Below are 23,155 nucleotides of genomic sequence, written 5' to 3'. Positions count from 1 at the left end.
GGTTAAAATCTGAAGTGCCTGTCACTTTCATTTATCTGAAGTGCCTTTGCTTGCTCCCCCTTTCAGCCCTCCATCATCCACCTAATTCTAGAAGTTGTTATCCCTAAGGCAGGGTTATTTGAACCACTTATGAAGAAGATCCTGAGTTGTAACAGGTCCCACCATGGTATGCAAAGTCAATGAAGACTTATTTGATACACCAAGGTATAGACTAGGATGTATAGGAGCTATTTGACATATGGTTCAGATGTGTCATGTTATCCAGCCTTACTTGTAAGTCAGCATCCTTGTGAAAGGCTGTCCTTAACGTTTTTTTGGTAAAGACTGTTGTTTCATCCTTTATTTGCTTGAACCAATTACATTGAAATTGAGATGTTGCCTTTTTTTAAGCCAAATTTTGCCTAGGTTAGAGATCCTGATTGCACCTCTGCTAAGATTTTGCAACAAGGAATTACGTAGCTTGACTGGGATGGATTGCGTTTATAGAGGAAAGGTCATGTTTGCACTCACTGTTGATATAAACATATACCTCCACTGGAGAATCCTGGTCAAACACAGAAGCACACAAATGAATAATAATAATAAAATCAATCCTCTAATATAATGTTTTCAATGATTTTTGCTCATGTTTTTACATTACACTGGAAGGACAATTTTCTCAGGATGTTAGTGTAAATTGATATAATGGGGTAACTGACTAATTTGTGCTGACAACAGTTTCTTCTCTGGTAGAGATATTCTGCTGTTGGCCACCACTGAAGAAAACTGTGCGTTCAGATTATGTTTAGGGCAGGAGGATACTGCCAACCATTTGTTCAAGGGATTGTACACCAGAGGAGAGTCTTATTTTAGGCAGTAATTTGTTACCTTTCCATTGGGACATAAAAAGGATCTGATGAAAACTTGTCTTCTCGCTCAGGGTGCAAGCTGGAGAACCCATTTTTGCTAAGGCTGTCTGTAAGTCTAACTAAAGCCATGAATGAAATTAAACCCTCTCTGTTCCTATGAGTTTTAAGAGCTCATGTCCAACCCTTGACTTCACAAACCATGTTTTTTTATGAGTCATGAAGAAGAGAGGTGGCCTGCTGCCGCATCAGGAGCTTAATTTTCAACAATGCTATGATGCTTTCTCAGGAGACAGTGATGATAGTTGTGCTGGAGGCATGAAACACTCTGCTGTGTTGGGAGAGCTCTGGTGCTGGGCACACGGTATTAGTGCAAGCTGGTGCCCAAGTCCTGGAGCCACAGAGGGCAAGACCGCTCCTTTGTTACCCTCCCACCTCTGTATTTTGTTGGAAAAGGGCAGGGTCTAATCTTTTCTTCCCACTCCATGCCCATGCAATCTTGCATGGTATGTCTATGCATCAAAATGAAGGAATGTCTATAGTATGTGCTTGTGTAATGGCCTAGCCAGGATAACGACAACAGTGAAGATACCACAGCATAGCTGTTATGCTGTGCTGGCAGTTCTCTGGAAGAAGAAGGATGGGATTTCAGAATCTTAACTGTCTCCCACTTTTCTCTGGAAACATGAAACAGTGTAATTTCACAAATGAGTGAAGTAACTGCACAGCTTAAAGGTACAGAATGTGCATGTCTATCCAAATGACTTAGGTATTATTGCATGCTTGATTGTTCTTAATGCGCTTGATTTCAGTTATTAAGACCCGATTTATTAGAAAAGAAATTGGCTTTAGCCTTTAAGTATTTGCTATACAACCTGACAGATGATGGTATTGCAGCAAACTGAAAATCAAATCTTTCTTAAATGTTCTGCTTCTGAAAAAGAAATCATTGATTGGAGAGGATATGGTCTTTTTGGTGTCTCTGTGGTTCAGCCTTTGATAATTAAGAGATTTCTTTTTTTAAGAGTTATTGAGGAATTTGCATTTCTAATTTCTGTTAATTGTTTCAGGGCCAAGATGTCCAGTTGGCATGGAGTATAAGGAATGCGTGTCCCCTTGTGCCAAAACCTGCCAGAGCCTGAATATCAATGAAGTGTGTCACGGACAATGTGTTGATGGCTGCAGCTGCCCTGGTAATTTATTTACTGGGTTATTTACAGAGAAACATTTGGCAATGATGCTACCTATTTTATTAGAAGAAGGAAAGCTGTGTCTTCCCTTAAATTTTCCTGAAATCAGAAACACTTCTCTTTTCTGGGACCATGCCCGAGAATAAACCAGTTTCTATAGTGCCTGTATGCTTACTCCATGAAAGGGCCATTTTTCAGACCCAACCAGAAAGTAGATGTTTCTGTGAAGATCAGCACCATCTATAGAATTGCCTTTCTTTCTTGGTGGGGGGCCACTTACTACTGACATATCTAGATTCCTTCTGAATTGCTTTTGGTTAGAAGCATCCAGTTAGAGGAAAAAGTAAGAGAGAATATACTGAAGGAGTTTCTTACAAAAACAGTATGTATAGAGCTTGCACTATAATTCCAAAGATCTTCATGATTTTAGACGAATTATTTCACTTATTATTGAATCGTCAGTACAGGAGATTTGATTGGCTTAAGGGAGGCAGCCCAACCAGCACTGTCTTCCTTTTCTGTCTATTTTACTCAAGACAACTGCAGGAGGAGAGTTTTATTCCTGGCTGCAAAGCTCCATATGCTTCCATTTCTAGCTGTTTTTTGTTGTGGGTTTTGTTGTTGTTGATTTTGTTTTTAATAGCACTGTATTACACCCTTCAAATCTGGACTTTGTATGAATGCACAGAAGTATTTACTGTTTCCCTGTACAAGATACAAAACGTGGTGGAGTTTTACTAAGAACACAATTTGGTTTCCAAAACAAGGCAGTGATGACAATGTCAGCCTTGTTTGAGGAGTCACTATTGCATTCATAGTTTCCCATTTAGCTGTCAGTTTCTCACTTACTGGAGGTTCAAAGCTAGCACTCTGTGGCAACAGTTATAGTTGTGTAATATGGAAACCTCAGCAGCTGGATCCAAGTTGGGAAGCTGCCTCTTTCACTTTTTGCTTCTGCAGAAGTTGAGAAACCACAGCTCCACCTGATAATGTTTCTTTTTCTCAGACCCTGTCTGCTAGACTTTTATGGCGTTCAACTTTGTTTCTTCATTCCCTACTTTGTCTCCTCTTCTGTTCTCTTGCAACAAATACAAAACCTGTCTAAGCATTCTTTACTGCAGTCAGTGAAATGCGTGTGTTTTTCCAACAGTCATGTTTCTAGAGCAGCTCTGATCAACCTTGATTGTCCTCCCTGTATTTGACTCATGTATGTTCCAATATGTGTGTTTTGGTCTTGGGGACTCGCTAAGCAATGACCTCTTCTAGGAGCACCAGAAAAGCTCAGTTCAGCACATGTGAGGGAGAGGCAGTGCTAGAAGGAAAGTAGACACCGGCCCCCATGAGGCTTTTTGGCAAGCCTCATTCTTTTTTATTGCTGTCTGTGACTAACTATGGATAATAATGCATATGAAGTCTTGCCAAAGTATATGAAGAACTAGAAAAAATAATCATATTTATGTTTGTGTCCCTGTGTGTGTGTGGCATGTGTATTTGCTACTACCTCATCTATCCAGAGGGGAAGCTCCTTGATGGTGAACATTGCATTGAAAGCTCTGACTGTTCCTGTATCCACTCTGGGAAACATTATCCTCCTGGCTTCACCATCTCCCAGGACTGCAACTCATGGTAAACTCTGTGTTTCTCTGGTATGGTTGCTGTTGCTCTGGATAGGTAATGCACATGGGTTAGTGACTGTTATAGATCTTTCTAGTAGCTTCTCTCTCCTTTTTTAAAACTTCTGCTCGCTTATTCGAAATGCCAGCCCCTTCCAAGAAATGAGCTGTTCACACAGACAAAATCAGCTCCGCTTTTAAAAGGATATTTGATCTGATAGAACAATGTGAGGGTCATACTCCTTCAAACAGTAGAGAACTACCTGTTTCCTGTGGATAAGACAGACTGGCAGGTTCCCATGTCTGGTTAGTGTCAACGGTGGTGTCTTTGTTTTGACTTCCTACATTATTTAACCTCTAAACCCCATTTCTTTCTGTGAGGAGTTAGTTCAGCCACATCCTTGGAACTTCTTTCAAAGCTAATGAATCTTCCCAGCTGCACGGCTCACGATTTTTCTTTCGCTCATGAATGCCAGCCTGAAGGGGAAGAACGAGTAATGTATTCCTGATCTGGGTTTGTGTAAGTGTGAACATATTCGTGGAAGGAATTCAGACAACTCTGTGCCCAGATTTTTCCAATTAGAGTACAGAAGAAAGACTCAGTGAGGGCCACCATATGCAGAAGAAAGTTGGTCTATGCATCATCACTATTAATCAGAAGTTTTTAATTGCCTGCACCATGTGTCACAAAATATGAACCATAACAATGACATTAGCATTTTGTCTTTTTCCCTGGAGCTGTCTGAAGCTTTGAGCTTGGCCACATTGTTCAACCTTAGTGCTCTTGGGAGATCCGTGCTGCCTGATGGGCTGTATTGTTAGAAAATGCTTCCTGTACTCAAATTTGATACTGCTGTGGAGAATGTCATTCCATTGGCTCTGCATTTACCATCCTCAATAAACTGACTCCCCGCTAATGGTTTTCAAGGGCTGAGATAATGAAAGGAATAAGAAGAATCTAGCATCTCTTGAAACAATTGCTTTTGGAGATTTTAGGGTTGTCTGGCATGGTATCCCACAGACCCAAGAATGACAGCCATCTCAATCACTATCAGTGCACGTTACTTGTTACTAGTAGTGCCAATGTGGGATGGCTCTAAATCCACCACCTGAAGACATTAAAGCAGAGACAATTCATCTCCTTGCAACTTGCACAGAAAGGGAAACCAAGCAAGAGGAACTTGAGTTGACAGTGTGCCATCAGAGTGATGAAGGTCTGCTTTAGCATAAGTCTGGCTGGACAGTGAAGGAAAGGGATTATTGCTGTCCTGTGATGAACTTGTGAGGCTGTGACTGGAGTTGTGTGGTCAGTGCTGGGCCCCTACTGCAAGAGAGAGGATTATGGACTGGAGAGAATCTTATGGAGGACACTGGAGATGATCACAGCAGGGGAGTTTATGACGTGAGGAGAAGCAAAGGGAAATAGATTTGTTTAAAGGCTCATGGGGGAACTTTCACTGCCTAAAGGGGGGTTGTAAAGAAGACAGGGCCAAACTCTTCTCAGAGGCAAAGAGTGAAAGAGCATGAAGCAATTGACACGAGTTGCAGAAGGAGAAATTCCGTTTAGACGTAAGAAAAAAATTCTTCCCCTGAGATGGTGCAGCACTGGGACAGCTGCTCAGAGGGGCCGACCTCATCCTGGAGATTTCTCAACTGAAATGGACAAGGTCCTGAGCCACCTCATCTAGCTTGGAAGATCCCTTCTTTGAGCTGGGAGTTGTAGTATATGATTTTCATGGAGGTTCCTTCAGTCTTTTTTCTCCTATGATTCTGTTGTATTAATAGACATACCTTGAGAACTGCATTTAGAACTCATTCCACATCAGTGGAATATAGTTGAAAACACAGAACTTTGGCAGGGGAAAGCAGAAGTTCTTGAGTTTTGCAACCATTCCAGCTCTTATTACCAGCAGTTGCTGCTGTATGATAGTAAGAATGGATGGATGTATTAAGAAACGGGGTTGTGGGGGATGGAAAGGATGTTGGGGACTGGTCTAATTTTCCTGAAACAGGGGCCCATGTTTCAAGTATTTGTGACAAAGTTGCAACAGAAGATTTGAATTCATGTACTCTTGCCTAACTTGTCATGATATGTTTCTCAGCATTTGTCGACGTGGCACCTGGATCTGCAGCAATGGGGAATGCCCAGGTATGTTGGCTCTACTCTTTTCAGATTTTGACAAGTGAGCCTTGCCTACATCCCTCCCACTTACACCCACTTATATTTTTTTCCAGACAAAAAGTGTATCTGTCTTTGTTCTTACTTGCTTGCTCCAGTGCAATCCAGATGGGATCGTACTTCTAAGTTCTTTTTGTGAGACAAGCCAGACATTGTGCTATATGGTTTATGTGTAACAATGAAATATCCTGTTTAGTGAGAAGAATAGTTCCTCTTTTGATTACTAGTTTACCAAGATATAAGGCTCTGTATGTTCAGAGGACTGGCTTTTAGGTAGAGGAACGCTGCTGGGTTTCTTTGACCAGGCACCATTCCCTATTTGATTGTCTGAATCAGCATACATCTGTTGATGGGACAATTTCAAGGACTGGGAGTAGATTGGATCACTCTTAATACCCCATGGGATTGGGCCCTAACGGTCGTGTTACAGGTGAAGGAGCTACAGTCTCAGGGAGAAGGTGGCCACACTGCCTTCAGTGGGTGGTGGTAGACTGGAGTGGCAGCTCTGCAGGTGTTCTTACTCCTCTTCCTCCTACCCTGCCTCCCAAACTCACTGGTACTGGTGGCTGCTGTCCCAGTTTTTTGCCTGCATGGGGAATGTGACTTTCCATGCTGTGCATTAGCCAGCAAAGTCCGCCTTCCTTATTTCCTCCTGCTAGTACTGTGGCCCATCCCCTGTCTCAGTTCCTGCACTATGTTCAGCCATGGAAAGGCCTGCTTGACCTGAAACAACATTTGACTCTGCTTGCATTGTGCGTAGAAGTCTGCAGGGAAAGTGCACAGCTCTTTATCTTGTTTGTTCTCCTTGCTTTTGGGAACTGAGAGTGGAAGGGATGAAAAGGAGACTGGGGTTATGGCAGGACAGGAAAAGAGAGAGCAGGTCTTTTGGGTTTGGTGTTTTTGTTTTGTTTTGATTTTTTGAGATGAGACTGTGCAATCCTCACAAATTAGGAGAATTACAACAGTCTTAAAATGGTCATCAAAAAGTCTGTCTTTCTATTAACGTTAAGCTTGCCTGACCCACCAATGTTCCATTTCCTCCTGCTTTAGACTGAAAGAGCTCTTGCCCCAAAGTGTCAGCAGTAAAAAAAAAAAAGGGGGGGTTATGCAATTGTTCAATGTAGAAATGACATTTTTAACAAGCTATGCTAAGCAGGACTGTGAGAAGCCCTGTGCTTGAGGTGTTCACTAGAGATCTCTCCAAGTGTAGGGAATCTCACTGTCTAAAACAAAGAATCAAGGACACAGCTGATTTGTTATGTCTTTTAGCTAATGGGCAGTAACGTATTTACAAACAAGATCTTTTCCTAACTTTGTTTTTTACCTAGGTTATAGCTCTTAATGTCCTTGCTTTCTGGGCTGCTATGAATACTATGTGGTCCAAATTTTTATCCTCAACTCCATGTTGATATACAGCTTTCTGCAAGAGGGAATATAGCATTGCTGCCTTTTTCTGAGTTGGGAAGCTATGTCAAATGAGCAGAAGTCAAAAAGAAAGCCGGCTTATTTTTGTACCTTCTGCCAATATATCCAAGTCACTTTTCAGCTAGGCTTGTACAAGACTGAAGGCTGTAAAGTGCAGCTGTTGCATGTGTACCTGCTAATGTCTGCAAACTGTACTGAGACAGTATGGGATGGCAGCAAAGCCTCCTAAAGTAGCAGTCCTTGATAGGAACAGTAGCCAAGTTTATATTGTTACTTGTCCTGTTTTGTCTTTATTTGAAGCAATGTTGCGGCATATTTTTATTGTTGGTTAGTTATTTTTGCAACAAATATTTCTAAAATCATGTGTCACAGAAAGTTTATGTACTTAGACTCACATAAGCTGAAGGTAGTTCCATTATTTCTTAACAAACCTGTTTGCCAGGAAAGGTTTCTTTTATATTGTAGGAACGACTTGCCTAGTTGTAAGCTTGGTGATAAAGCTCGGTACCTAGCTGGAGGCAGTGATTCAGAGGGCACTGCTGTGTCAGCCAACTAGCAATAGCTGGCTAGCACTAGCAAGAAGCTCTCAAGCTGCTATCATAATTAAATTAATTATGAAGGCAGTAGGTTTCAAATCTCGTGGGTTGCATTACACCAAATGGAGTAGATAGAGGGACCCATAAGAAGAGGCTTTGCTGCAGGAAAGAAATTTCCTTTCTAGGAGCAATGCCAGAGGGCTGGGACTTGTCTTGGGGTAGCAGTCCCTAGCTTTCCATGCTGCAAACCCATCCTCTTGGTTCCTAGTTGCAGAGAACGCCCTGGAAATCAAACTGTATGCACTATGGTGGGTTATGCCTAGTTTTCTTTAAATCTGTTTTCCACATCTGATAGTTAGTTGACTCTGAAGTTGAGTAGAATAACATGTGTTTTACCTTTATCCAAGTTCAGTTGAACAGAAAGTAGGATTTCCAGGGTAGAGTATGCTAATACCAAGCTGCCTTACTTGCTAGGGGATGACAAACATCCAGTGAGTGCTGGACTTTTCTTAGGGCAAATCAAAGCCATGCAAGGCTGAGAATCCTCAGAATTTGTGAGGTTGTGCTTTAGCACAGGCTGGTTTGAGACAGTTAACACTGCATAATATGTTGAAGAGGGAAATTTCCACTTGATGTTCCTTAAACAGGTCTTATGTGGGACTCTAAGGCAGTGAAGAGAGAATAACTCATAGGGTTCACCTACCAGCTTGTAACACTTAACCTTTCTTCACCCATTGTCAGTGAATTGCCAGTGTAGGCCCAGCATCTGACTTTTGTTCTGGGCAAGGAGGTCTCTGCCCACCTCGTTTGCCATGGGACCATCTCTAAGTGTTATAGTCTTCTCACAGGAAAGAATTACTTTGTGAGCTCTGTAGAGTTAGATCCTCCCTATGTGTTTGCAACAACCCTAGCATAACAGGATACTAAATCCCAGTTGTGGCATCTAAATACTGCCTTCCTGGAAATGAAAAGCCACGACTTACCAAATTATTTTAAGATGTTGATATGTTTAAATAGCCTCTTTTGGTAGTAGAAGCATGGGCAAGACAAACTTTCACACTATTCTGGAAGGACTTTAGATGTAGCTATTGTAACTATAGAATTATTTTTAGCTTTATGCTAGTTAATTAAGATAATGATTCAGAGTAAAGTCCAGTATAAATTCTGCCCTTGGAAGAACTCCAGCAGTGATTATATTCCAGCTCTTTATTCTGATAAGGTATTTTTACTTTAATGTTAGAATAACTTATTGGTATTCAAAGCAGCCCAACAAAGGATTCAACACTTTTTAGGGACTGTGTTCGAGGAGGCCATTGTGAAGGAGGCTTTCAGACACTGTCGCCTACATAAAAACATATTGCAATGCTCTAAAAACACCAGTAGAGAGACAAAGAGGGTGCTCACAGTCTGCCAAGACACAACTGGAACACAGACTGATAATGAGGCACCTCTACAGAAGAAGAGCAGAGCAGCAGTGAGAGTCCAATGAGTCTTGTTGCAAATTTTGATTTTTTAACTCTGTAAAAATGCCCGCATCCTGTAGCCAGCTCCATGGTTGCAGATGTGCCCCACTGGGCTAAGTAAAAGTAGATTTAAAGTGTGTTATGTCAAGATGTTGAGCTCCTACATAGGGGTGAAGAGGCAGCATGTCCCAGTGTATGGAGTGTCTGACTAATGCTGGGTAATCCTGTGTGTCTTTCCCAGCTCTGCCAGTCTTAGGCATTACTGCTTCCACTCTCTGTGCCTCAATTTCCCTGTTGTATAAAAAAGGAAACTTAGTTTCCACATAAAAGAGAGCATGGGCTGGTGTTTAAAATTGGTTAGTGCCATCAACGCCCATCACTTAGGGTATGACCTAGCCTGTGGAGAGCTTGAGTGACTGCACTGAATTTCCAGAGCCACCGAGGTATATACTACAGAAGAATCAAATCTGCATCAGTGCAGAGAGCTGAGCCGTTCGCTGGCATCCTCGTGACACTCTGTTTGAAACATTATACAGGCTTTTCCGTAAGTTTGAATTTCAGCTCTTGAGTGCGATTTATACCATATTCCCCAGGTTTTGTCTGCGTCGCTGATACCACTGTTAATGATTTACAGGAATAAACAGTGAGATAAGCATCTCACCAGTGCTTTCTGGTCTGCAGGGAACTTCGGCCTTGTGCAACCAGCTCCACTGGGCTGCTTTTCCCCCTTGGTGGCTTGGGGGGGACCAGCAGGATTTTGCTTGCAACTGGCACTGGGGTGATTAATGGCTTTCTGCATTTTTCAGGAGAATGCTCTGTCACTGGCCAGTCCCATTTCAAAAGCTTTGACAACAAGTATTTCACCTTCAGTGGAATTTGTCAGTACTTATTTGCCAAGGACTGTGTGGAAAATTCCTTTTCTGTGATCATCGAGACGGTGCAGGTAATAGCAGCCTTGGCTGGTGCCTGTGTGCCTCTGTGCATGCTCTTCAGAGAGCGGGAAGGGCTGTGGGGGTATGATATGAATTGCAGATGCACAGGCCAACAAAAGTAATTTTCATATGAAATAATTAGTTTAAATAACAGATGCAGTCTTCCTCCTTAGTTAATAAGTGTTTTGCTTCTCCTTGCTGCCATTCCCAGGAGCCTACCTGGAGATTGAGATTTGTAATGAGATTGGAGAATTTCACTGCCTCTTTGCCAGCTGAACAAACAAATGCAGAGGAGGGTGCGCCCCTTGCAAAGCACCCTGAAGGCCGGTGCCTTGCTAATGGCCAGGGAAAAGACGTTTCCTCAGACACCGAGTAGGGTGCACTAGCAGATTAGTACCTTTACTTGCTTGACATTAAGTCATATTGGCTGGTGATTTCTGTTGCTCACTAGCCAGTCAGCAGCTCCTGACTTTCTTTGCTGTCTCCTCTGACGGATGTGAGAGAGGCAGCTGGAGGTCAGCAAGCAGAGACAGCTGGAGACAGGAAAGGGAGCCAGGCCAGCACAGGAAGGGAAGGGGACCCTGGACGGTGTGTCACAGGGAGGTTAACCTGGTCATGAAATTTCTCGACCAGTTGTGCATGCAAATAGGTGAACTAACCTGGAGACTGAAAAGGGTACTGAATCAAGCAGAGGAGAAGAAAAGGGGCAGGGATGGAGGAACTGAAGTACAGTGGAGTCAGGAGACTGACAGGAGTGGAGTATCAGCTTGCCTTGTAGGACACAAGCAACAGAGAAGTCACAGGTTTTGGAGAAATGGGGTGTGACGGTCCTACGCACCGTCTACGTCTGTATCCTGCATTAGGAAGCACTGATCAAGCAGCTCTGAGGTCATCTGTACTTGAGAACTTGCAGAACGAGTTTCCACTGAAACTCCCCTTTCGAAACCAGGGAGGAGACCCAGGGGCTTGCAATGCCTGTTCCTCATCTGCGTAACCCACAGCCAGGAAAATAAATAGCACGAGTCTGGGGTAGTGTGAACTGCTGTTTCCCAAGCTGATGGGCTATGTGGGGCAGCATGTCCTTCCTGCCTCTGCCACAGCTGGTGAGGCTGGATGCTGGTCACTGACACGGGCCGCTCCTGAGGGTCTGGTGTAACGCCCATGGATTGCTTTCCAGGCTCTGAAAGGAGGAGCCGCGGCTTGCTCCTGGTGCGTGATTAGCAGGATAATGGAAGAAAGGCTTCTGGTCTAGTGTTTGTGGGATGCAGAAGCTAGGCCCATAAAACTGTTGAGACACTTAACACCTCCCAAATTAGATGCCGAAATGCCTTCTGGGGGCCTGGGGCTAAGTCACCAATAAAGTGAAAGCTTCAGGTTTGGGGCAAATTTTACCTTCTCTGTAGTGTGCAGATGATCCTGATGCCGTATGCACTCGCTCAGCTTCTGTCCGAATCCGAGATATGGACAACAGCCTCATTAAAATGAAACATGGAGGAGGAATTTCACTGAATGGACAAGACATACAGATCCCTTTGCTACAAGGTGTGTTCGCATAGGCTAACTCTGGCCAGTCATTGAGCTGGTCCTACTTACTAGTGTTTTCTGGCATGCCTTAGCCCAGTTCAATCAAAAACTGTTTTCAATACCAAATTCTCACTTGCAGCTTCTTCTAGGAGCTCTGTCATTTTGACTTCTCCTCATGCAGCTGACACATCAGCTCGTCTAAAACCAGGAGAATTAAGCTTGTTTGGATTTGCGAGATGTGATCTTGAAAACCGCTATTGGTCTATGCTTTGTAAAATAATTATTTTTTTTTAATCCAGAAGCTTGAAATCCTCCAGTTATTTTGCAAAATGTCACAGTTAATGCCTGAGGTTTCACAGAATGCACAGATAATTGTCTTCTAGTGCTCCTGAGTGCCTATGGACAAGCTCATGCAGATGTAAACTGCTGAGCAGGCACAGAGCTTGGAAAGTATGAAGTGGGCATTGCTGGCACCCCTTGCTTTGGTAGACCTGCATGCCCCCTTGTCTGTGGCAGCTGCTCTGTGGCAGCCACTCTGTTGACCTGTTCAGCACGACACAGCAGTCCCAGGCAATGAAACACTGCATCCTGGCTTGACTGACTGACACTTTGTGGTTGTCTTAAGGTGCCCTCCGTATCCAGCGCACGGTGAGGACTTCAATTCACCTTACCTATGGGGAAGATTTACAGATTGACTGGGATGGTCATGGTGAACTCCTAGTGAAGGTACCCTTTCTTTCTATTTCTGCCTTTTTTGTCCCCCTCTCTTGTCCCGCCCAAACATGTACAAAGATTTTCTTGTCTGAAGTGAGAAATTGCTTTGTGTTGCATGTAAGAAATGCCATTCTCTTTTGCTACCCCCAGAGTAATATACAGGTCCTTTTGTATTCTAGAAACAAACATTTTCATGCTACAGCAGCTTGGTAGCTTTTTTTTTCTTCTCTATTTTTTTGTGCAATGACAGCCATTATTAACCATGAATAGTTTTGTGTTTTGTTCAGCAGATACCTTCCAAACTGGATTTTTGCTTTCATTTGCTTTGACTGTCCTGTTTAAAACAATGAATTTGTATGACTTAAAATAAAGGAAGAATATGGCTCTAGGGACACAGTTACTTATAATTTCCAGGAAAAATCAATTAACTCATAGAAGATATGTTGCATGCTCCTTCTACTGTGAGGAATGTTCAAAGTCACCCTTGATTAACAATTAGGGTTTGTCTGTGCTGCAGACTGCAGCAGAGTGTAGAAATACCTAAAACAGCTGTAAGGGAAGCAGTCTATCTGCAACGACAGAACGGTTTAAGTAAACCACTGTGTGTGTGTTATAAGCTGCAGAATGATTTGCAGAGCAGAAAAGCCTGTGAGGGGACAGGGGAAGAGTATTGACTGTGGAATAGTCTCCTGATATAGCTGATAAACCATAACAGCTTCTCTAGCTAAGCCATCTATCGCCCTCTTTACTTATACAAGAGGCTGTTTTCTTTCGATCAGTAGGTCTCAGGAACTGTGAGTGCTGTGTCTGAGGGTGTGTTCGCTCCCTCAGGAGCATGAGTCTGCCTGTGGTGTTGCTTCCTGGTGTGATGACCTGCAGGCTATGGGTGATAAGTCAGGGCAATGTTCTCCTGAGTGATGCTAGATGGCTATGGACCTGTGTACCTGCGTGCTCCTGCCATGTTTGCATGGATGGGTGGTTAACCACAGCCCTGCTGTCTTTGAGCCCCACGTGTAATAGGGGATCTGCAGCTGGGCCCTGCTTGGGGTACTTTTGCTCCCTGAGAAGAGTTTTACCAAGAAAGCAAGTTTTCCTGGGGTTTTCTACTGAGCAGTGAGCACTGCCCTCTCAAAACCATGGCATTGCTTTTGCACTCTCCTTGCCTGCCCCAAAATCTGGCTTCAATGTCATGTCTGTCACAGTGTAAAGGTTAATGAAACCTAGTTCAGACGTGAGTACAAGAGTTGAAAAGACAACAGAGAATAAAGGTCAATAATAACTTTAAAAAGCATCCATGGTTTTGTTGTTGTTGTTTCAATCTAGCCTTTATCTCTGTGCTCCAAGGGTCCTAGAATGTTTTTTGGGGACTGAGAATAATTCGATTCAGTCCCTTCGTGCATCTCAGAAGTTTTGGCTTTCCTCAATATTCAAAGTATTTTTCTGCCTGGTCAGAGACCCGTATAGCCTGGCAAATTCTTTCTTACTGTTAAAACAAATCTAATTTTCTGCTTCAGATCCTTTACCCATACAAGCGGTGGAAGTTTCTCCGATTGTCTGCACTTATTCAGTTCTGCTCTGAGCTCCTTACCTCACTGGGTATCTAAAGCATCTTTTTAATTGCTTTTGGAGAGTTAATTTATGCTGGATTTGTAGGCTGACCTGTTGCCAAGTATTTCTGACAATTGGGGGAAGTGATACACTTCCATTACCTTGGCCAGACTTCTGGTAAAACTTCTTTCTATGTTCCTCAAGAAGGTTCCCCTTTCTTTGACAACTTGATATTTGTGATTTGAGCTTCCACTCAAAAACACATTAGAATTTGGATTTTTAAGAGTCATTGTCCATCTGCAGAGTACGTGAAAAAGTAGCTTCCTTGGCCATTGAAGTAATAAGGATACGTATCCTGTAATAATTAATGGTTTTTCCTTTCAGGTGCTCCATATTTACTCTCTGACCACTGTGTTTGAAGGGAGGGTAGTATTAGGTTGTATTTTGGAGGATGTTTTTATTTTTAATTACACAGAAACCCAGTTTTCTTCAAAAATGTGTTTTTCTAGCTTTTTTGGTTCTGTTTCGCTGATTACTTCTGCCAATATGACTAAAGTAATATTCTACTAAATGCATGCAGAGAGCTACTGTAGCATTAAGGCACTGAGTCAGCTCCCAATGACAGTTGGTAGTACTGGTGATGTACCAAATCCTTCATTCTAATAGAAACTCTCCGTTCCTACTAGAATAAAAGATATTGGCACCTTTGTGTTGTTGCTTAGGAGATTTCTCTGTGTCTACCTCTAAGTTTAGTGTCCCATTCCAGCTGTCCCTTGATTTACAACAAGAATAAGGCAGGGTGAAAAGTACATCTGCTATGTGGGTTGTTTGCAATGCTGCTTTTAGTGTGTCATACATTTCTGTAGGCAAGAGGAACCTCTGCATGAGGTAAGGTAGCTTTATGGGTAGTAGTCTCTTCCTTATTTTATTAATGGTCCTTAATGTTGAGGGAAACAACTCCTCCAACATTGCCCCTGTTTTGTGACAAAACATTCTGTTTAAATTTTCTTCATCTTCAATTTTTCTTTTAAAATGTGAAATGGTTTCAGGTGCAGTATCTTTTCCCAAATTACTGTTGGAAATACAATCATCTCGCTATATTAAAAAATGCAACCCCCGCTGTTGCCCTGTTCATTTATGTGAATGAAGGGGAAAAATAGGAAAAGACTAAACTTGAGTGCTGATCAAGGCACAAAAGTAAGCCATTTTTCTCCTAGTCACTTTTAGTTACCATCTGAAATTATCACTGTGCTGTGCAAAACAGTAACATTTTTTTTAGAAGTTAAAGAATGTAGTAGAATGAAACTGGAATGTATTTGAGAATTTCTTTGATCATTAAATTGTGTATGGTTCACTCTTTAGAAAATCTTGCTATACAGTGGTAACCTATTCTGGAGGATGACCAGGCTAATGTTTGTGTTCCTTAGCTGTCTCCAGTCTATTCCGAAAGGATGTGCGGGCTATGTGGAAATTACAATGGTAACCAAGGGGATGATTTTCTTACACCTTCTGGAATGGTGGAAGCTCTTCTGGAAGATTTTGGAAACTCCTGGAAACTCCATGCAGACTGCCAAGACTTGTTGAAACAAGACAGTGACCCCTGTAATCTAAATCCTCGTTTAGGTACTGAACTCCATCCAAAACTAACATGTGTAGCAAACGGTGATCTTCCATTTTACATAACAATAAAAAATTAAAAAAAATAAAAGAAAAATACATAAAAAGAGGAGAAGCTAATGTTGCTTACATTGCCAGTAAGGTAGCTGTAATTTCTGTTTTTTTAAAAAAAACAACAAAAAACCCCTCAAACAGACAGAGACACTGATTGATACAGGCTTTCTAAGGCAAATGTAAGTTTTGTGAAAACTGAAAACAAAAATCAGTAATGTGGGAACATGCTGCTGTTCAGATGGGACCACAGTCAGAGTTATACCATCACAGCCACAGCACAAACTTGTGCTACTGAAACTAATCTGACAAGTGATAACAATACTATGTTTGTCCTCTGGATGGACAAAACACCTGTCTTCTTCACCCAGCTGTCCTTCCACCTTATACACTTTTCTTGATTCCTTGTCTCCCTTCTTTTACTGCATCCCAGTGGACAGCCTTCCTCTTTCCCTCCATACTGCTTGGCTGTCCTGGTTGGACATGAGAAGAAATTCTCAGAAATTTTCTTGTCCCAGGTTTTACAGCAACCTTTGATTTTTGTGAGGACCAAGCACATAGAAAATTTTATGTCTGTAGATCAGAGCAGGCAGTGGTGATTCGTGAGTGTAGTGCAGCCTAGAAGGTTTAATTTTGCAAATATAAAAAGCAGCAGAAAGCAGAGACACTGTAAAAGGAATTACAGCAACAGAAACAGTGGTAACAGAATGTAAAAGCATTGCTTTTCCTCAATTTGTTTTACTAGTGAAACATTATTCTTTTAGAGGAGCCCATGATGTATGAGCTATGATACTATCTATGCCTACTTGATCATATTTTATTGTTCTGTGTGTTTTGTTTTTTGTTTTTCTGGGTTTTGTTTGTTTGTTTGTTTGTTTTGTTTAGGTTTTTTTTTTTTTTTTACAAAAGAAAAAGAAAATGCTTACTGTGGTTCTTCTAGCTTTTCTTGAAAGCCACTGATTGATTCAGTGCAAGCATGTAATTTTTCTCTTTTCAGCCAAATACGCTGAGGACTCTTGCTCAGGTCTGATGTCTTCTGCATTTGAACCCTGTCACCATGAAGTCAATCCCACTCCCTATGTGAAGAACTGCCGCTTTGATGTTTGCTCCTGCTCCAATGGCAAGGATTGTCTGTGCTCTGCTATTGCTAATTACGCAGCAGCCTGTGCTAGGAAGAGCATCCTGGTCCAGTGGAGAGAACCTGACTTCTGCCGTAAGTGAAATGCTCCTAAAACCCACTTATTTTCCTTGTCTCAAAGGAATTTCTTGGCAACGTGAGATGAGAAATCTAGAATGACATGATTTCTGCAAGCTGCCAAATATTTATTATGACAAGTGATGAGAGAGTGTATCTTACCTCCACTCTAGCAAGGATGCAAAAACTGTTCACAGAAACTGCTCAGCACTGGGGGAGAGCAGCAGTCATCTGACATACCTCAGCTGAGCTTTTGACTGGATTTCCTTTTTCAGCTGTATTTAAGTTTCAGCTACTCACCTTGAAACTTTCTGAATATCCTAGGGTAGGAATCTCCAAGTGATTTTTAGTAATGCATAAATTGCTTTTTTTGGTACCTCCTTCTTTCGAGACCCAGGCTTCCCAGCTCCTGACCTCATCAGTGACTCCTGACTTTAGTCAAAATTGAGGGTATGGAAGAAGCACAAAGGCAGGTACTCAATCAAGTGGTTGTCACAGAACAGAATCATACAAGTATAAACAAACTTGTATCAGAAGGGACCTCTGTCAGTCTTCTGATACCACCCCTGCTCATAGCAGGGCTAACTTACAGCAGATAGCCTGGGGTCTTGTCTGGACAAGTTTTGAACATCTCCAAGAATGGAGATCGCACAACCTCTCTAGTGTCTCCCTCTCTCTCACCCTGCTGGTGCAGAGATCTCTGTCAGATCTCATTTTCTGTACAGCTGTTCAGCTAGTGGGTGAACATAATTTTTCTAACCACATATGAGCTCCCTTCCTCCTTCTCCTTGTAAATTCTAGTGTGATGTGGCATCTGGTTAAAGATGAGCTCCTGAACCTTGATCAACAGGCTGTGGGTGGCGTCGCTGAGCTAGGCAAACACAAGCTTTGTCTGTGGCATTTTGTGTAGATATCCTATGAGAGTCAGCAAGAGTTGAGTTTTGAGTTCTCCTGAGGCTTGTTTGCAAGTTGCCACCTGTAATAAATGGTCACTCTGGTTCAAACGTTTGGATTCTAAAAGATGAGATGTTGCAAGAGGATAGAACGAAAATTCAGACTGCGTGCTTGAGTTATAGAGTTGGGGTAGCAGAAAGAATAGGATTTTTTTGCATAGATCAGTCCAGTGCAAGATTAATAACCGAACTGCTAAGAAGGTGGAGCAAAAGAAGCCAAGATATTTTGTTTCTTTTCTTTCTCTGTTAGGTCAGTGTGGTAGGAAAAAATCCATTGCAATGGATTTTTGATGGAATGTGGACACACTTTTCCCCATAAATATTTGTGAAATGGATGTTTTCCCATTTTTCTGAGCAATGTTGCTATTAAGGAAAGAAGACAATTGAAAATTTTTGGGAAAAACATGTATGCTTGGCAGCCCTCCAGATCTATTCTGCTACTTCTTCCCAAACAGGGGGTGGGAAAAACATTTATAAACTGAGTGTGTAGAAACTGAAAGAGAGACAGAAAGAGAAGTCACTGGCCTTCCACCTGGTGGGGTCTGTATCTGTAAGGTCAGTGACTACAGCTTCTGCAAGATGGAGAGTATTTACTGCGAATGAGAACAAAACCAGTTTATGTTAAAGTGCTGCATGGTTTCATAATATTTTACCTAATTTATGTAAATGTTCAGATAGTGGAACAGTAATGTAATAAAAATCCTTTTAAAAATGTGCAGGTCTGGAGGCTGAAAGAAAGAGCAGCGGTAATGCACCATCGTTCTTTCTGTAATTGAACAAGTCAATTTTCACAATTAATCTTTAATAGTGCAGAGCTGCTTCCTCCTTTCTGTGCATTACAGAGCGCTTTGTGCTCTCATAAAGTGACGATTTCCCTGATTGCAGATCCATCAGCCCCCATTAAATAATGCTGATGCCCTAGATGTCTCCTGTCACATGAAGGAGAATAATCCCTCTTTTAATGGGCTTGAGACGTGAATGTGCAGGTTCTGTAATTTGTGCTGATGGCCCAGTGCACTAAACACATGCTCTGCCCCTGCCTTGGTCAACTGAGGTTCAGTTTCTTGGGAAATGACTTGACAGAACTGGTTTGCTTGATTTGAAGTGGATAAGTGGCAGGGAGGTAGGTCATTAGTGTAGCACAGCATTTCTGCTGTGTGTTAAGCTAACAAGCACATTCATCTCCCATTTGAAGTTATTTTAGATGCAGTTTGATTGTTTAAGAGCTGACTCATACCCCTGTAGCCCACCATGAATAAGCAACAGAGCCAATCCCTTCATGCTGCATGGAAGGAGCAGATAGGCCATACTGTGAAGGACTGTCTCTCTCATGCACATTCATGTAAAAAACTGGGTAAAAAAATGGCTAGATGGACAAGCCCCAAGAGCGGTGGTGAATGGAGTTCAATTCAGTTGGTGGCTGGTCACAAGTTGTGTTCCTCAGGGACCAGTACTGGGGCCGGTTCTGTTCAATATCCTTTACCAATGATCTGGATGAGAGGACTGAGTGCACCCTCAGTAAGTTTGCAGATGACACTAAGTTGGGTGGGAGTGTTGACCTGCTGGAGGGTAGGAAGGCTCTGCAGAGGGATCTGGACAGGCTGGATTGATGGGCTGAGGCCAATTGTATGAGGTTTAACAAGACCAAGTGCCAGGTCCTGCACTTAGGTCACAACAACCCCATGCAGCGCTACAGGCTTGGGGATGAGTGGCTGGAAAGCTGCCTGGCAGAAAAGGACCTGGGCGTGTTGGTCAACAGCTGGCTGAACATGAGCCAGCAGTGTGCCCAGGTGGCCAAGAAGGCCAACAGCATCCTGGCCTGTATCAGAAATAGTGTGGCCAGCAGGAGTAGGGAAGTGATCATCCCTCTGTACTCAGCACTGGTGAGCCGTACCTCGAATACTGTGTGCAGTTTTGAGCCCCTCACTACAAGAAAGACATCGAGGTGTGTCCAAAGAAGGGCAACAAAGCTGGTGAAGGGTCTAGAGCACAAGTCCTATGAGGAGCGGCTGAGGGAACTGGGGTTGTTTAGTTTGGACAAAAGGAAGCTGAGGGGAGACCTTATGTTCTCTACAACGACCTAAAAGGAGTGAGGTGGATGTCAGTCTCTTTTGCCGAGTAGCAAGTGATAGGACAAAAGGAAATGGCCTCAGGTTACGCCAGGGGGAGGTTTAGATTGGTTATTAGGAAAAAATTCTTCACTGAAAGGGTTGTCAGGCTGCCCAGGGAAGTGGTTGAGTCACAATCCCTGGAGGTATTTAAAAGACACGTAGACGTGGCACTTAGGGACATGTTTTAGTGGTCAACTTGGTAGGTTAGGTTAACGGTTGGACTGGATGATCTTAAGGGTCATTTCCAAGCTAAATGATTCTGTGATTCTGTGTCTCATGTATGTATGTATGTAAGTATGTATGTATTGGTAAATCAACAGATCCCTAGGTCTTTCAGGTTTTAGGACCTGTTGGTAAGCCCAATATTTTCCTTAATGTGATGGTGCTGGGGTAGTGTATTGTCTTTACATGACTTCTGTGAGAGGATTTGTATGGGATAAATCCAAGAGTGTTGGAGTAGGGAGCAGGGAATTAAGAGCAGGATCTGAGCAGCATTTGAGGATGGCTACATGGCACAGTGGGGCTCAGCATGCCAGCTAGTGCTGGTGGAGCAGTCATGTTAAATCTAGTCTTGACAGTGTGCGTCTTCACCCAGAACCTCTGACCTAGGTGTGGTTTCATTTTCACCTTGCACTACCTGAGAAACTGGTCATGATTTATGCGTCTTTCATTCTGGGTTGAAAAACCACTCACAAGAAGCTGGATGAACTATCTGATGGATACACATTTTTCCAATGCTTTCCCACTATTTCCCATCTTATCCCTGCATCAGACTGAGCTTCAGAGCACAGCATTAAGCTGTTTTGATTTTATAACAAGCATCCGTAGAGACTAGATGCACCTTGCCTTTTTCTTTCATTTTCTTGGCAATAATGGGATGTTGGTTTTTTAGTGACAGTGTATTACAAAGTGTACAGACAACGGTCCCCTCCCAGGTCAGTTGTCTTGCCTCTTTACTGTTAAAAACAGATGTTTCTGGGAGGTGATGAATCAGTATACTGGGGACTTGGAGTGTGAACATGGCATTGGCTAGGTAGCATAACTGGAAAAACGGGGTATGTTTCTAAAATCTTAGAAAGTGCTTGGGCAGGTAAGATGAGTTACAAAGCTTTAGTTAAGGAAAGGGATCCACTGCAAAATTGTCCCTGTGGGCAGGGAGTGTTACCACTGACTAGAAAGTAGGGTAGGATGTTTGGCTCAGTTATCCTGTCCTTTTTGAATCTTGAGACTAGTAAAATGGTGTACCTGCCTGAAATCTGCCAAACAAGTTCCTTGTTTCCAGAGGTTCCTGTGTAGCAAATTGTAGTTTTGGGGCTTCGTGGTTGTCCTGCTTGCACATGCCTTTAGTCATAGAAGTTACTTTTAAAATGGTCATCAGCCCTGGGCTGTGCTTGTTTGGTATTCGCTTTAGTGCAAAGATTGTGTTTATGTAAATTAGATGCACTGTTCTGTGAATAGCTGCCAAAGACTCCTGTAACTGTGAGTGGAACCTATCATCTATTTATTTCTGAGTTACAAGGTATTTACTCTGCCTGCTGTGTTGATGAGCATACATAAATTTCTTGGACTATGTTGTGAAAGGTACTTTAAATAGTTTGGGCACAAGTCCCAAACCTGGGAGATCTTTGCTTTGAAGAAGGCTTCAAGTCACCTTAGATGCCTCTGGGCTGGATTCTCAAGTTAAGAGCTTACGCACCCACGTATGGGACTTCAGGTGTCTTGACAGAAGTTGAGGAGATGTTGCTGCAACCATGCCTCCCTTCAGTAGATAGAAGTAATTCTTCATTTCAGAAGATGAGCATTAGATGTTGATTATCACGTAGGTCTTGCTTTGTTAGCGTCAGTGTTAATCAGCCCCCCTAGCAGCTAGAAGAGGCTGCAGGGCTGTAGCCTTGCTATAGTTTCTCTTTTACTGCCATTGCTGCTACAGTTCCCAGTGGTGTGTGCTCACAGAAGAGAGGGTGGGGATTATTGAATCATTCTGCAGGGATGATGAGGAAAAGCTTTCTCTTTCTCTTTCTCTGTAACCCCTTGATCTTGGTTTTAGCACAGTACAAATGTGCCAACTTTTGTTTGCAGCTGCTTCCCTCACTTGGCTGAACAGCCTACTTCACCACCTTACAGCTCTGGCCGTTTGCTTTGGAAGGTTGTTACAAATGACAGGTTTTGTAAATCCTGGTTGTCAGGAGACCTGTTAACAAGCCCTTGATAATATTAACTTGTTTTCTGGTCCTCTGAAATGTGTTGTCATAGCTGCCACCTAGTGCCGATGCTGATGTATGCAGAGATCGCCTCGGAATCAGCGCTGTAGAACTAAGTGGAAATTTTATAAATGAAGAAGCCAAAATGGCTCCAAAGGCCGTAATTAGGTCTCCATAAAAATGAATTCATCATCAAAAATCATTAGTGCCCAAAGTTTGGCTCCACGATCACTAAATGACTTCATTATTTGCACCCATTTCTACAGAAATGACTGAGAGTTTCTGGGATGTGAGGCTTTAAACTATTGCAGCACCTGCTTATCAAGGCAGAAACCTACATTTCTACTCATTTTAACCAAATTGTCCCTAACTACGTTGCAAAGGAGGAGAAGTGTGGGTGTGTACGTGACTTGTAATGCTCCTAAACTTGTAGATCCAAGTAATAACAGAGGTTGGACAGAGCTCATATTTTTCGTTCTGGATGAAATTTTGTGGATGGATTTCTATCGCTGGGCTAGCAGTCCAATCCTAAAATTTATTGGGAACTGCATGTAGCAGGGTTTTGCTTATGTATATATAAGCAGTACCCTAGGCTTCCTCGGTGCTGCAGAGTTAAGGACAGACAGTGTAATACAGGCCTCCATCTATGAGTAAATTGAGTAAATACATTTTAATCCCCAGTTTCCCAGTCTGGTTTAGGCAGCCTTTCCTTCAGTTGGCTTTGGATTGAGTTCCGATTTCCCTGATGTGTACATCATTCAACAGCAATGACCTGTCCTGAAGGCCAAGTGTACCAGCAGTGTGGGACTCCATGCAACCAGACCTGCAGATCTCTGTCCTACCCAGATGAGGACTGTGATGAACTCTGCGTAGAAGGATGCTACTGTCCCCCTGGGCACTACCTGGATGAGCATGAGCAGTGTGTGCCCAAGTCCCACTGCTCTTGTTACTATGATGGTGAGATCTTCCAGCCAGAGGACATCTTTTCGGATCATTACACCATGTGGTAAGCGCAATGTTTCTAACTTATCTCTACATGATGTGACTCAAATTTTTGG

General features: G+C 42.7%; 1 protein-coding gene across 1 annotated transcript in view; it reads left to right on the top strand.

Annotated features, from left to right (window-relative positions):
- Positions 1 to 23,155, top strand: part of VWF (von Willebrand factor) — a 141,841-nt gene that overhangs the window by 21,250 nt on the left and 97,436 nt on the right. The window contains exons 8-16 of the mRNA XM_086465735.1: positions 1,916 to 2,038; positions 3,550 to 3,661; positions 5,751 to 5,797; positions 10,058 to 10,194; positions 11,587 to 11,725; positions 12,333 to 12,433; positions 15,397 to 15,592; positions 16,635 to 16,850; positions 22,863 to 23,103. Of these exons, the coding sequence (XP_086321861.1) occupies positions 1,916 to 2,038; positions 3,550 to 3,661; positions 5,751 to 5,797; positions 10,058 to 10,194; positions 11,587 to 11,725; positions 12,333 to 12,433; positions 15,397 to 15,592; positions 16,635 to 16,850; positions 22,863 to 23,103 (1,312 nt within the window). The remainder of the gene's footprint in view (positions 1 to 1,915; positions 2,039 to 3,549; positions 3,662 to 5,750; positions 5,798 to 10,057; positions 10,195 to 11,586; positions 11,726 to 12,332; positions 12,434 to 15,396; positions 15,593 to 16,634; positions 16,851 to 22,862; positions 23,104 to 23,155) is intronic.

Source organism: Leptosomus discolor, chromosome 1 (genome assembly GCF_034619465.1).
Source record: "Leptosomus discolor isolate bLepDis1 chromosome 1, bLepDis1.hap2, whole genome shotgun sequence".
Lineage (NCBI taxonomy): Eukaryota > Metazoa > Chordata > Aves > Leptosomiformes > Leptosomidae > Leptosomus > Leptosomus discolor.
Note: the sequence above shows the minus strand (reverse complement) of the source record. Positions and strands in the feature narration are given on the sequence as shown.